At 51.8% G+C, this 12,501-nt stretch overlaps 1 protein-coding gene across 2 annotated transcripts in view; it reads right to left on the reverse strand.

Annotated features, from left to right (window-relative positions):
• Window positions 1–300: 300 nt before the first annotated feature.
• The window catches only part of EVA1C (eva-1 homolog C), a 91,225-nt gene continuing 79,024 nt past the window's right edge, over window positions 301–12,501 (reverse strand). For both annotated transcript variants that reach the window (XM_075543380.1, XM_075543379.1), the window contains 4 exons: window positions 11,560–11,703; window positions 7,775–7,855; window positions 6,955–7,044; window positions 301–841 (listed from right to left, as the gene is read on the reverse strand). In XM_075543380.1, coding sequence (XP_075399495.1) covers window positions 462–841; window positions 6,955–7,044; window positions 7,775–7,855; window positions 11,560–11,703 — 695 coding nt within the window. In that variant the 3' untranslated portion in view covers window positions 301–461. The remainder of the gene's footprint in view (window positions 842–6,954; window positions 7,045–7,774; window positions 7,856–11,559; window positions 11,704–12,501) is intronic.

The following is a 12,501-nucleotide window of genomic DNA, read 5'->3' on the forward strand; positions in this document are numbered from 1 at the left end:
TGGCCCTCCCCAGGGAACGTGTGTGAGCCCTGGCCCTCAGCAGTTACATGCCCGTGATTGAAATCCCCCCACAGAGAAGGTGGGGGCTCGAGCCCACGCCCACCCTCGGGCTACTCGTGCGATCCTTGTCTGCTCAGGGTTAGAATGGGCTTCAGGGCACCGTCTCGCGGCTGGTGTGCGGAATACAGAGCTTCACAGATGGAAGCAGCTGCCAGCGTGCTGAAGGCCAGAGCTAGGAACTCCAGTTACACTGACACAGAGGCATTGCTTCAAGTCAGCACAGAAAACAACGGCTTCCTCTCTCCCGCTTTATTTTGGAATGTGCTGTAAACAATTTGAAATGTCTATTTTAATATCTCCCTGGCTTCGCCAACCTTGGATATGACAAAGTCTCCTTCACAGAAGGTACAAGTGAAACAGAACTGCAGGGCATTCTGCCTCCGTCCCTCTTGGGCTTTCTTTCAGTAGAACTGGCTCATGTTTCGTGGGAGCGAGCTGTCCAAGCCACTGTTCAGCCATATTTCCTGAATGATTTGCTCTCTGCGCTCGATCCTCTCTGCTAGCTCGGCGGCCTCTAAGGAGCTGTAGACGGGATAGGCAGTCCTACGAAACGCTGACCGCTCCCCAGGAAGATCCGAGACTGAGGAGCCCTCGTCCTCCTCCTCCTCCTCACTACTGTCCTCCTCCGCCTTGTCACTCCCCGCCACCAGATGCTCCCTCCGCAGCTGCAGCTCCCGGACGTCCTTGGTGCAGGACACTTTGACGACCAGGGCGCACAAGGTGAGGACCAGGCCAATGCAGACACTGGACACAAACAGCAGGGCGGCTCTCTCGGGGTGGGCTGTGGGAGGGAGGGGACATGTCAGGAGGGGGAGGAGCCGTGTGTTGCCAACACCCCACCGTCCCACAGACACAGAGGGGCGGGCTGCGCAAGCAGGAGGCTACTGATGAAGCCCGCCCTGGACAGCAAACCCGACTGGCCACACCTGACTAATCTTATGCGCCCACTGATTTAAAAAAATTTTTTTTGGTCATGTTAGTAAATTCTAACCAATAAGTTACCAGCAGAATACTAGGCAGCTTTGTACACATTGACTCCCCTCCCCGAATATATATAATTATATATATTATATATTATTTCTAATACCCTCTAGTTAGTGATTTACTCTCCCTTTGAGGCTATACCAGAGCCCTAGTGGCATAGTGGTTATGCACCGGGCTTCTAACTACAAGGCCAGCTGTTCCCAAACACCAGCCACTTTGCAGGAAAAAGACAGGGCTTCTCCTCCATAGAGTCCTGGTCTCAGAAACTCACAGGGCAATTCTGCCCTGTCCTATAAGGTGGCTGTGAGTTGGCATCAACTCCATGGCGGTGACTTAAGTATGCCCAGCCAATAGACCATGTATACTCGAGTATCAGCTGACCCGAATCTCAGCTGAGGCACCTAATTTTACCACAAAAACTGCATTTAAAATGTGCTGAAAAACTCAGCTTATACACAAGTATATACGGTATATGTGCATATAAGAGGCCTCAGGAGCCAGACTCCCTGAATTCAAACTCAGGTCTATCACTCACTAGCTATATGATTTGGGGCAAGTGACTGAACTTTTCTGTGCCTCACTTGCCTCATCAGTGGAGACAATGGGACGGGCTTCCTGGTTTCTACGATGACATGCAGTTCTTTATGTAAAGCTGTCACAACACTCTCTGACACACTAAGTGTTCACAGAGTGCGTGTTGTTATTTTTAATACTGGATTGTACATGATCAAATTACACATAAAGGATATACACAAACTTGCATATTAATATCAGCGATGTTAACAAAGGTGAATTTCTTTCAGATCAGAAAATAACTGTAAATAGGAGTCCCTGTATCCAAAATGGCCCGTACGCCTCTTGCTCACGTACTGACTCTCTTGTTATCTGACATTTCACATTTACAACAAAAATAAAAAACAAAACAAAGCTATCAAACTCTTTTGCCTATTCACGACATATGCCTGGTAGTCACAGACTGAGTGTGAGGTGGCTGTGATGGGTAAGGCTATGTGTCAACTGGGCTGGGCGTGATTCTTAGTGATTCGGTAGCTAAGTAATAATAATGTCGTCATCCTCCACTTTGTGATCTGATGTCATCACCTCCTTTTTTTTCTATAAAATGAGTTTTGCATAACAACTTGGTCTTTGAGACCTAAACATGCCCACAAGTGCGGATTGGGTGTAAAGAATGTTAACATGTATTATGGCCCTGTGCTCAACTTCTCCCTGCATGTAACCCGCTGTGGCACAGACTACTGCTAGCCCTGCGTTAGGGTGTGCATCCTCTTTGTGTTTGCACCCACACTTTGGGAAGCAGCATCTGGTTAGTTTTCTTGTCCTTCAAGTCAGGAATCGGCAAACCTTTGTCAGAGGGTAGATTGGAAATATTCTAGGCTTTGTGGGTTTTACGGTTCCTATTGCAACTACGCAACAAGCAGCCATAGACAAAGTGGGCATGGCAATGTCCCCCCAAACCGTGTCTACACAGGAGGGGCAAGCTGGATTTGGCCCATGGGCCATAGTTTGCATCTGAAAGAGATGCTCCAGTGGAGATCCAGAGGGAGCACTGCTACCTGAGACCAGGTGAGCTCTTTAGAGAGAGCCGGAACTAGAACCTCTCTCCTTGAGGTACATGAACTCGGTACCACTAGCCTTTGCTCAGTACATCTCAACTTCACAGACCCTGTAGGTGTGCATGATGCTGCCCTTCTATTTTAAGGCAGGTGAAAAAATGAAGACTGCTGTCTTTACGACAGATGTCCTTCCCCAGAGTCCAGACCAGTGTTTAAAACCTCCGAAGTCGTTCAGTTTCTTGTACCATAAAGTGACCCTCTAGGGCAGTGGTTCTCAACCTTCCTCATGTTGCCACCCTTCCATACCGTTCCTCATGTGGTGGTGACCCCCCCCCAAAAAAAACCATAACATGATTTTCATTGTTACTTCACAACTGTAATTTTGCTACTGTTATCAAGCAGTCAACCCCTGTGAAGGGGCCATTTGACCCCCAAAGGGTCACGACCCACAGGTTGAGAACCACCGGTCGATGGCCTGATGGGAGCGATCTCACTGCAACACCTTAACTTCTTATCACCCAAATACTCCCTAGTCTGCTTCCTTCACTCATAGTGAAGACTGTTGTATTTCTCCTGTGCTCAAATACGGTTTCCCGTGTGGCAGTCACACCGACTAGCACAAGCTCACTGGTGCCTGGAAGCAAAAGACATCCTAACACATTTCTCTCAGCTGGCAGAAGTGGAGGTGGGGCAGCGACAGATTAGGATGAATGCTGTTTGTGGGGCTATTAATAGCAGTGTGTTTGCCCTACGAGTCCAAGGATTCTGGAGCCTTGGTCAGGTCGACAGAGGCGCCCTTTCTGAGGAGTCCTGGGGTGGCGCGGTGCCTCTGTGCTCTGCTGCTAACTGCAGGGCTAGAGGATCTCATCCATCCGGGCATCTCAGAGCAAGGCCTGGAGAGCCCCGTCTCAACCATCTGACACCCGGGGGACCCATGAGCCGCAGTCGCTTCATCCTTTGTCAGAGGCGGAAGGGCGGCTTGTGCGGATATTGGGAGATACCAGTCCTTGGGACAGGAGCCCTGGTGGTGCAGTGGCTAGAGCGCTTGGCTGCTAACGGAAAGGACCGTGGTTTTAGTCTGCCTGCTGCTCCCTGAGAAACAAGACCTGGAGAGTTGCCCCTGTACACAGTACAGCCGAGAAAACGCTACAGAGTCACCCTACTCCCCCTTATGGGGCCCCGGGAATGTGCCCCCCGCTTACACGAACCGTCCTGGGGCGGAAATAAAGAACACGGCAAAGTGTTCACTCTCCTGGTCATTGGTGTTTGCATGTCATCAGATGTCTGCTATTGCAGACAGCGTGTGGCCAGGAACGTTGCTGCCGATGGCCCAGAAGACGGGAGCAGACATCTTCCTTGGGTACCAACCCATGAGGGCAATGGATAAGTTTTAGGGCATGTGACTTTCAATTCATAAAGTGATGCTGATGTCCAAATAATCCCACCTTTTCTAGCACTTGGTACTGACAGACATTTACATTTTCTCCCAACAAATAGGCATAAATCTGTATCTCACGAAGGTCTTGACAAGCATTTCCTTGATCATAAATTACTTGTACAGTTCTTCAAACCTTTAGGCACTTCTTCTCCTAACATGCTGGCTCAGGTCACCCAGCTTCATTAGTGGGCTGACCTTGCAGTTGGCAGCCATTCCACCAGCAAGGCTCCTCAGTGCAAACTTACCCACGTCAAAAGAGGACACCGTGGGCACAGGCAGGGCCCACCAGCAGCGGAGGCAGCAGCAGGGGTCTGAGGACCCTCCTGGTGAGAGTACCAGCGCTGATGGCACTTAAGGACGAGCTGTGAGTTTAGCTCTGTCGCAGAACCAAGGGTCAGAGACCGTGGGAACTCAGAGAATTCAGACCGCCGTGACAAGGTGGCGCTGGTTTCCAATTGTCCTCACTGGCAGGGGATCATGTAACTCTGACTTGGCATGTGTTCTTATACTTCTATTTCAGTATAGGTTTGTCTGACAGCCTGAAGTTCTTGTCATCTACAAGTTTCCCTTGTGCATGTTGCGTCCCCAACTCAGGAGAAGCCGCAAACCTCTTCCCTTCTGCTCTGCCTCCTCTTCCACGGCACTCAGCTACTCTTGCACCCCAGAAGTCCACAGCAGCGTCTGCCAGAAGCTGGGAAGACACACTTGTCACGGTCCCAAGGGGCAGGGGCAGGGACCACCATGAGAAACCCGGCTTCCAAAGACCAGTTCAACACACAGAAGCGGACTGTCAGTAAAACACGCCGTAGACTCTGCTGCGAGTTACCCTTGAGACAGCTCTGATCTGTAGCCATCGTACAGACAACAGAACAACGTCACCTGGTCTCGTGCCATCTCCCAGGTCCATGGTATGCTGAACCCACTGCTGTGACATTGTGTCTGCTGTCCCCTCTCACTGAGGGCCTCTCTCCTTCTCACGGGCCCCGACTTTGTCAGACCCGACGTTCTTTTCGACTGACGGGTCTCTCCTGATGATGCATCCAAAGGGAGTGCAAAGTCTTGCCGTTGGCCCTTGTATGAAACATCCTGGTTGTATTTCTTCTAAAGCCGAGTGTTTGTTCTTCAGGCTGTCTTCAGTATATCCGATATTCTTTGCTAACACCACAGGCAAGAACATCACGTCTTCTGGTGGCCTTTATCACTGTCTGTTTACGCACGCATACACACACACACACACACACACACACACACACACACACATGGTGATTGAAAAGTCCATGGCTTGTGTCAGGCATACCTTAGTCATCCGTGTGACATCTTTGCTTTTTAGAACTTTGAAGACGTATTTGAAACGTCAAGCTCTGGTCCAGACTGCATGACCAGTGCATTGCAGGGCTTCACTCAGCCAGGACACAGTGGCCCCTCCTGAACCAGCTCTTGACTGCCGGAAGAACCTCCAGAAACCCTACATGCACACGCACACAAATGTACACACCCTTCACGCACACACACACACACACACACACACACACACACCTACCTATGAGGAGGCTTCACAAAGTTCATGAGAAAACTTCATTATCTTTCAATTCCATTGTCCCAGGAACTTTTAGAAGCCCCTTGCACATACATCACACACACACACACACACTCACACACACACTCACACACACACTCACACACACACTCACACACACACTCTCACACACACACTCTCACACACTCACACTCACACACACACACACACACACACACACACACACACACACACTCACTCACACTCCCTTAGGCTTTTTCAGATCTAGGATCCAGACTTGGCAATGCATTTACAGAGTAAGAGGCTGCTTTGATTGTCGGCGGCTTGGCGTCTGTCTGGGCAGCTGACTTCTGCGCGCCAGCCTCTCCAGGCAATTCTGGGTCCTGCCTATCTGTCCCCAGGTCCACTGGCTGCTCGGATGTGTCACAGCTACTCTCAGCTGGACATGGGGAAACGTCAGCTTTGCCAGCGATCAGGGTGGGAGTGGCGAGCAGGAGCTGGCATGGGAGGGCTATCCATATCCACAGAGGGAACCCAGGGGCAGGGCCGGGAAGCCAGGGGCAGGGCCGGGGGATGATGGGCTGACCTCCCCGTCTCCTGTCTGGAGACAGCTCCATAGGACAGTCGATTAGCATCTGTGCCATAAATCATACTAACAGACGTCCAGCCGAACGTCTCAGCCTTTCAGCTCCCTGAGCCCATCCGGGCATTGCTGGAACTTGCTGATGAAACCTGCCACACTGTGGCCTGTCCCAAGGAGCAGTCGGAGGGTGGTGAGGAAGACCGTGTGCACCCACCTGTCCCTGAGGAGGATCTGCAGCAGGGATGGCCAGCCTGGTGGCTCTGCTAATTATGGGGGCTGAGTCTGATTGATCCTGGGGGGAGAGATTAACGAGGGAAACTGTGACAACCAGAAGGCGCACGGTGACTCAGAGAATCACTGCCTGCCTGGGGCATGACCTGTTCTGCTGGCTACGCCATCTCCTCTCTTGCTGTCCAGTCAGCGGTGCACTGTGGTTATGCACAGGACTGCTGACCGCAAGGACAGCTGTGGGAAACCCCCGGCACCCCAAGGGAGAAATGGGAGCCTTTGCACTCCCGTTAGAGTTGCGGTCTGGGAAATGCACAGGGGCTATGCTACCCTGTCCTCTGGGGTCGCTCTGAGTCGGCACTGACTCGATGGCAGTGAGTTTGCTTTGGTTTGGGTGGTTCTTAGAAGAGTCCAGTTGCCATGACAACCTTAAACTCTGTTTTTAAAACGACCCCGAGCTTCCACGTTGCCATCAACCAGTGCTAATCAATCCAGTTCTGATTGACCCGTCACCCAGACTGATCTGGGACACTTCAGTTCATGGACTCACCTCGAATGTAAGCGAAGGCGGCCAGAGAGTTGCTCACCATGACGCCATCTTTCCTCAGCACCCGCGATCCACTGGGGTCGACGTTTACATCTGTCGTGAAAACGGCAAGACCAGTTAATCATGGTGGATCGCAGCACACCTGCCTGGCGAGACCCCTGCTGTGCCAGGGCTGCCACATCAATAAAAAACCAGGGAGTCCAACCAGGGCGCCTCGGACGACCTCACGGACAACTAAGTCAGCAAGAACACTTAGTAATTCCTGAGAATATGAGGCAGAAAAAAGAGATTCAGAGAGTCTTTTTAAAAGAAAACGAAAGGATTACAATTTCAGGTGCGGATTGTTGACTGCCATTAAGCCATGCTCATTTCCATCCACAAGCTAGAGGCGTCGCCTCCCTTCACGCCTCTGGGGCTCCATGCCAGCGCCCTGACCCCAGAGCTCCCCGCAATGGGCACGGGGCCACACTAGGTTCTCTCAGCCACCTCATCTTCAGGTTTGGGCTTGCCTTTCTTTAAAAGGGCTTTGAAATGAACACTTCGATTTTTCTTAGCAAATAAAAAGGACCATCTCAATTGTCTTATCAAATCTAGACTGCGGTTCCCACCTGGGAGGTGGGAAGAGTGGTGGGAGCAGGTTCCTGATAGAAGCTGCAAAGACCCAGCGGAGCGTCCAAGATGCTGAGCCCCCGCGGTGGGCGTTTGGCTTGGGGTAAGTTCCTGACAGACCTTCCATTCTAACGAAGGTGCCCCCGACTATGGCCCCCCGGGGGCCTCTTGCCTTCACTCCAAGAGAAACGCTGGGAGTGGCCCCACACATTACCATGTTCACGGTCTTCCTTCTGCGGAGGAGGGTCGGGATGGCCAACAGCTGGATCAATGGCGGTGAGGATGTTCCTGGGAACTAAAAACCAACAAAGAAAATACTTGAGCTACGTTGCATCTTTAGAGAACTTAGACAACTGGTGTGTGTGTGTGTGTGTGTGTGTGTGTGTGTGTGTGTGTGTGTGTGTGAAAATGCAAGGTAGGTAAGATCTTAAAAATCACTTTTCAATTCCGTAATTCCGTGTGTGAACCACTCTGCCTGTCAGACCACACACACACACACACACACACACACACACACAACCTGTCATCAAATCTTCCAGAAAGGACCTTTTTAGGCTCCTTGGGCAACACGAGAACAGCATGGCGGTGGGTAAGCAAGCTGTGGCATGTCCGTCCAACGGATCGCTCCTACGCCATAGAAAGTGATGCAGCCCCTCACAAGGTTGCGGGGGTGGGAGTGGTCTCCCTGCATAAGCAGGAAAGGTCAGTGTATCGGGACAGAAAGCTGGTGTGTCATCAGCAGCTGGCATTGAGGCCAGCGAGTGACTGCAAATGGACACTTGGCACTGGAAGGGGTCGTGGAAATGGTTTAGGATCGTGGAGGCTGGTGATGGTGGTAAAACGCTGCAAATGTACTTAAACTCCATTGTCTTCCCTCTAAAAGGGTGGATTTAAAGGCACAGAAATTGTACTTCATGAAAACCATGAACTCCAAGCAAGAACACCTCTGGAGAGACAGTAAGTCCTCCATGAACTCAGACGTTACCGTAGCGATGCCCCAGCTCTTCCTCCGCTCTGCACCCGGAGCTCCTGCTTCCTCGCTTCTCTAATAAGTGCGGGGAGAATTCCAGAGATGCCGTGTTGGCTGACTTCTGAGTACTGCTAACAAGTTACCAGCATAGATGGGCGAGGATCGGAAGGCCATAGGATAGGTCAGAACTGGTAGAAAGTGGTTTAAAGGTTCTGCCGAGCTGACTCCACTAGAAACCACCCTGGTCTCAGGATCCAGCAGGCAGAGCAGGGGGCAGGTGGGAGGGCCAGCTGACTGGGAGAACCTGGCAGGAGTCCTCAGACAAACCACTTGGCCGCAAGCTGAGAGGCAGCAGGGGGAACCCTATCTTTGTTCTTGCAGAAAGATTACTTTTGTTGGTACTCAAAACCAAAAATCAACCAAACTCACTGCCATCGGTTCGATTCCAACTCATTATGATGCTCTAAGACAGGGTAGAACTGCCCCTGGGGGTTCTGAGATCGTATATTCTTTACAGGAGTGGAAAGCCTCCTCTTTCCCCTAAGAATCGGCTGACGGTTTCAAACTGTTGACCTTGTGAACAGCAGCCCAGCGCGTACAAACTACACCGCCAGTTTGTACTCCAGCCTGGCTGATGTTTGGGAGACATGGCAACAGGACAGAGAATCAAAGATGGCACTTCCAGGACCAACGCATAAGAATGAGCTGGAAAGACATGTTCAAAAGCACGGAGAGCTCGCCTCCTTTCTCAGCCTGCCTCTTCATTGCCCCCTGGGGCTGTCCAGGACCGACAACCAGAAAACATTCTGGAATGGTGATTTTTCCACACACGGGAGTCCTGGCAACCTCCGTGTACGTCAGGGAGGAATGGTGAAGCTGCAGGAGCCAGCTGCACTTGTCCAGGGCTCTGAGGGATGCCCCTCGGCTGGCCGCAGACAGCCAGCTGACCTTGGGACTGTGGCACCACTCCAGGGAGCTGGGCTGTGTGGCCACAAAATGCTTTCTAATTAACCAGCCTCTCCGTCATCTGGGAGCCTCAAGAAAGACACGCTGGATTTCCTGGCAGTACCAAGTCCAGGAGCATCCTCTTTCCCCACGCCAGGCTGGACGCTGCCAGGGCTGCAGAGCCAACAGTGCCGGCTTCCAGGGCACCTCAGCTGTGTGGCCCGTGCTGTCCTGAGCTGCTTAGACAGAGTGGCAGGAATGGGGAGTGCAAGTGCTTCCCGCCCCCCCCCCCCAATTCACCCTTCCTGTTCATGTAAGTGTGGTGACAGTTCTGTGGGTCTGCCTTTATGTGCTTATGTTACTGTTCCCACATAGCACTGATATCCCAGAGGAAAGGACTTCGGATCCAGGCAGGAGCCTGGAGGCACAGTGGGTTATGTGTTGGGCTGCTAGCCACAAGGTCAGCAGTTCAAACCACCAGCTGCTCAGAAAAATCAGGCTTTCTGCTCCCACAAAGAGTTTCGAACCCAGCGGGAGCAGGTGTTCTCTGCCCTCTAGAGTCGCCATGAGTCAGAATCACCTTAAGGGCAGTGTGTTAGGTTTAGATAACAATCCAAAGCTACAAGGGGCTGTTATTCAGCAGTGAAAAGAAAAACAACAAGAGGGCCCTGTGCTACCGATGGGTGCACTGAGGACTTTCAAGCGCAGGCTCTGAGTATATGCATATGAAAGGCCCGGGAAGCAGCTCAGAGACATCTGAAGAGTTGGAGAGCAGAGATGGATGGTCGACTGGGAGTGGGTGGTTGGGGGGATGATAAAAGATAGGGTCTTTTTTTGGTGTGATGAGAATGTTTTAAAGTGGACTATAGAGATGGTTGCATAACCAAAAAGTGACAAACCATGGACTTGAACCCGCTGCTGGGTGTGTCTCTTCTTTGTGAACCCTGAGGGAGGTTCAGTGCCATTGAGTCAGCTCCCAAGCAACGGAACAAAGCACCATGGAGTCCTGCACTTTCTTCATCATCATTCTGATTGTGTGAGCTCATTGCTGCAGCCACTGTGCCAATCCTCATGCCAAGTGCCTTCCTCTTTTCCCCTGACCCTCCACCTCACCTCTCATTGCCACTGAGTTGATGCTGACTTGTGGCGGCGCTCTAGGACAGGGTAGAATAGAAAGCCTCCTCTTTCTCCCATGGAGCTGCTGGTAGTTTTTGAACTGCTGACCCTGACATTAGCAGCTTGACACATAGCCCACGACGCCACCACAGCTTACTCCATCACCACCTCACCAAACATAATAATAATACCCTTCTCCAGAGACTGCATGTGAACGAGATCTCAATAAATCATGTTCTCCCTCTCCCTCCCTCCCTCCCTCCCGCCTAACAAGGGAAGAGGGCTCCCAAGAAGCCAGATATCACTCAGGTCCATTGCTGTCTCTTTGTTTTTTATGCTCATTTCTGAAAAGGCTCAATGCATCGTGATTACTCACAGACACCCCACTTATCTTCAGAAAAGAACTAGGGGTTCAGTTTTAAGTGGCCTCATACAGGCATCTATTTTACTAAAGACTGGAGACAACAAAGCCACACTTTCACGTGACGTCTTACACTGTGGAAGGGAAAGCATCTGATCTGTTGACTCAACGTGGTGGGCATGTAGATAAACTAGCTGTTGGCAGCAGGAGAGTCAGTCACTTAGGGCCTCAAAGCCGTCCCAGGAGGTTAAACGGGAGGCAAACAATACCGTGGTGAATTCGAATGACACAGCAATAAATCTTCGAGCCTCCTCAGAACCCAGATCCATGTCACTGTACTCAGTGAAGCCGCTTTACTGCCACTGGCTTGTTCTTTTCATGCCTCCAACCTGATGGCTAAGCACACTGACATAACACATTTTGACGGAGAATGTGGTAGAAGGACAAAGGTGCGGGGTGGGAAGGAGGTGTTCGTGAATATCTGGGATGAGAGACAGTTTCAGGGGTGGACTTCCCTGGCCTTCTGTTTGCAAACCACATGGCCACCCACACCCCACCGCCCTGATCCCTACCTCACAGCGGAGGACTTCAGACAGCTGGCTCTTACCACATGCGTAGGTGACCGTGAGGTATTTCTTCACTCCGGGCAGACAGGGGCTTCCGAAATGGTGATTGTCGACAATGATTCTGCACCTCTGTTTCCCATAGCACCTCCTGGACAGCACTTGCAAAGGGGAATAGGACAGGCAGTCTGAAAGGCAAGAACCACACAGGAGAGTTCAGTGCTTAAGTCCACCCGTGCCCAGCACATCTGTGTGCACGCTGGATCTAGCCACATGAGACCACCAAGGGAGCCTTCCCATGGCCAGCCCAGCCACTACCCAACCAGCCTCCCGCAGAGCAAAGGGACGTAAAAACCACGCCCACTGCTTCCAGTCAATCCTGATTCGGAGACCCTGTAGGACACGGTGGAATTGGCCCCAGAGGGTGTCCAGGGCTGCCATCTTTACGCAAGGAGCCCTGGTGGCACAGTGGCTATGAGTTGGGAAGCTAACCACAAGGTCAACAGGTCACGCCCACCAGGTGCTCTGTGGGGGCAAGATGAGGTCTCCTCTCCTGTAGAGAGCTGCCGTCTCAGAAAGCCCCAGGGGAAGTTCTGGTCTGTCCCACCAGGTCACTCTGAGTCGGAATCGACTCGATGGCAGCAAGCCTGCTTTTTGGTTTTGTTTGGAATCTTTCCAGAAGCAGACTGCCACATCTTCCACTGGTGAGTTTGAATAGCTGCTCTTTCCGTTAGCAGTGAAGCACGCTAACCACTGGGCTACCAGCGCTCCTAAAGAGAGCTAGTCCTCCTGGTGTTGTCCGTTTCATTCCATTTCTGAGATGCGTGAGAACCCACTTCACCCGGCACGCACTCAGAAGAGCCCGGGGCCCCGCGAACTTGAGCTCCTTAAGGAATTCCAACAAGGGGGCCTACCCTTCTGTCTGAACGGCATGTGGCAAGTTCTGCCGCCCCGCCTGCGCGCGAGCAGGTACTGTGTGCAGGACC

The sequence above is a fragment of the Tenrec ecaudatus genome, chromosome 2, assembly GCF_050624435.1.
Source record: "Tenrec ecaudatus isolate mTenEca1 chromosome 2, mTenEca1.hap1, whole genome shotgun sequence".
Lineage (NCBI taxonomy): Eukaryota > Metazoa > Chordata > Mammalia > Afrosoricida > Tenrecidae > Tenrec > Tenrec ecaudatus.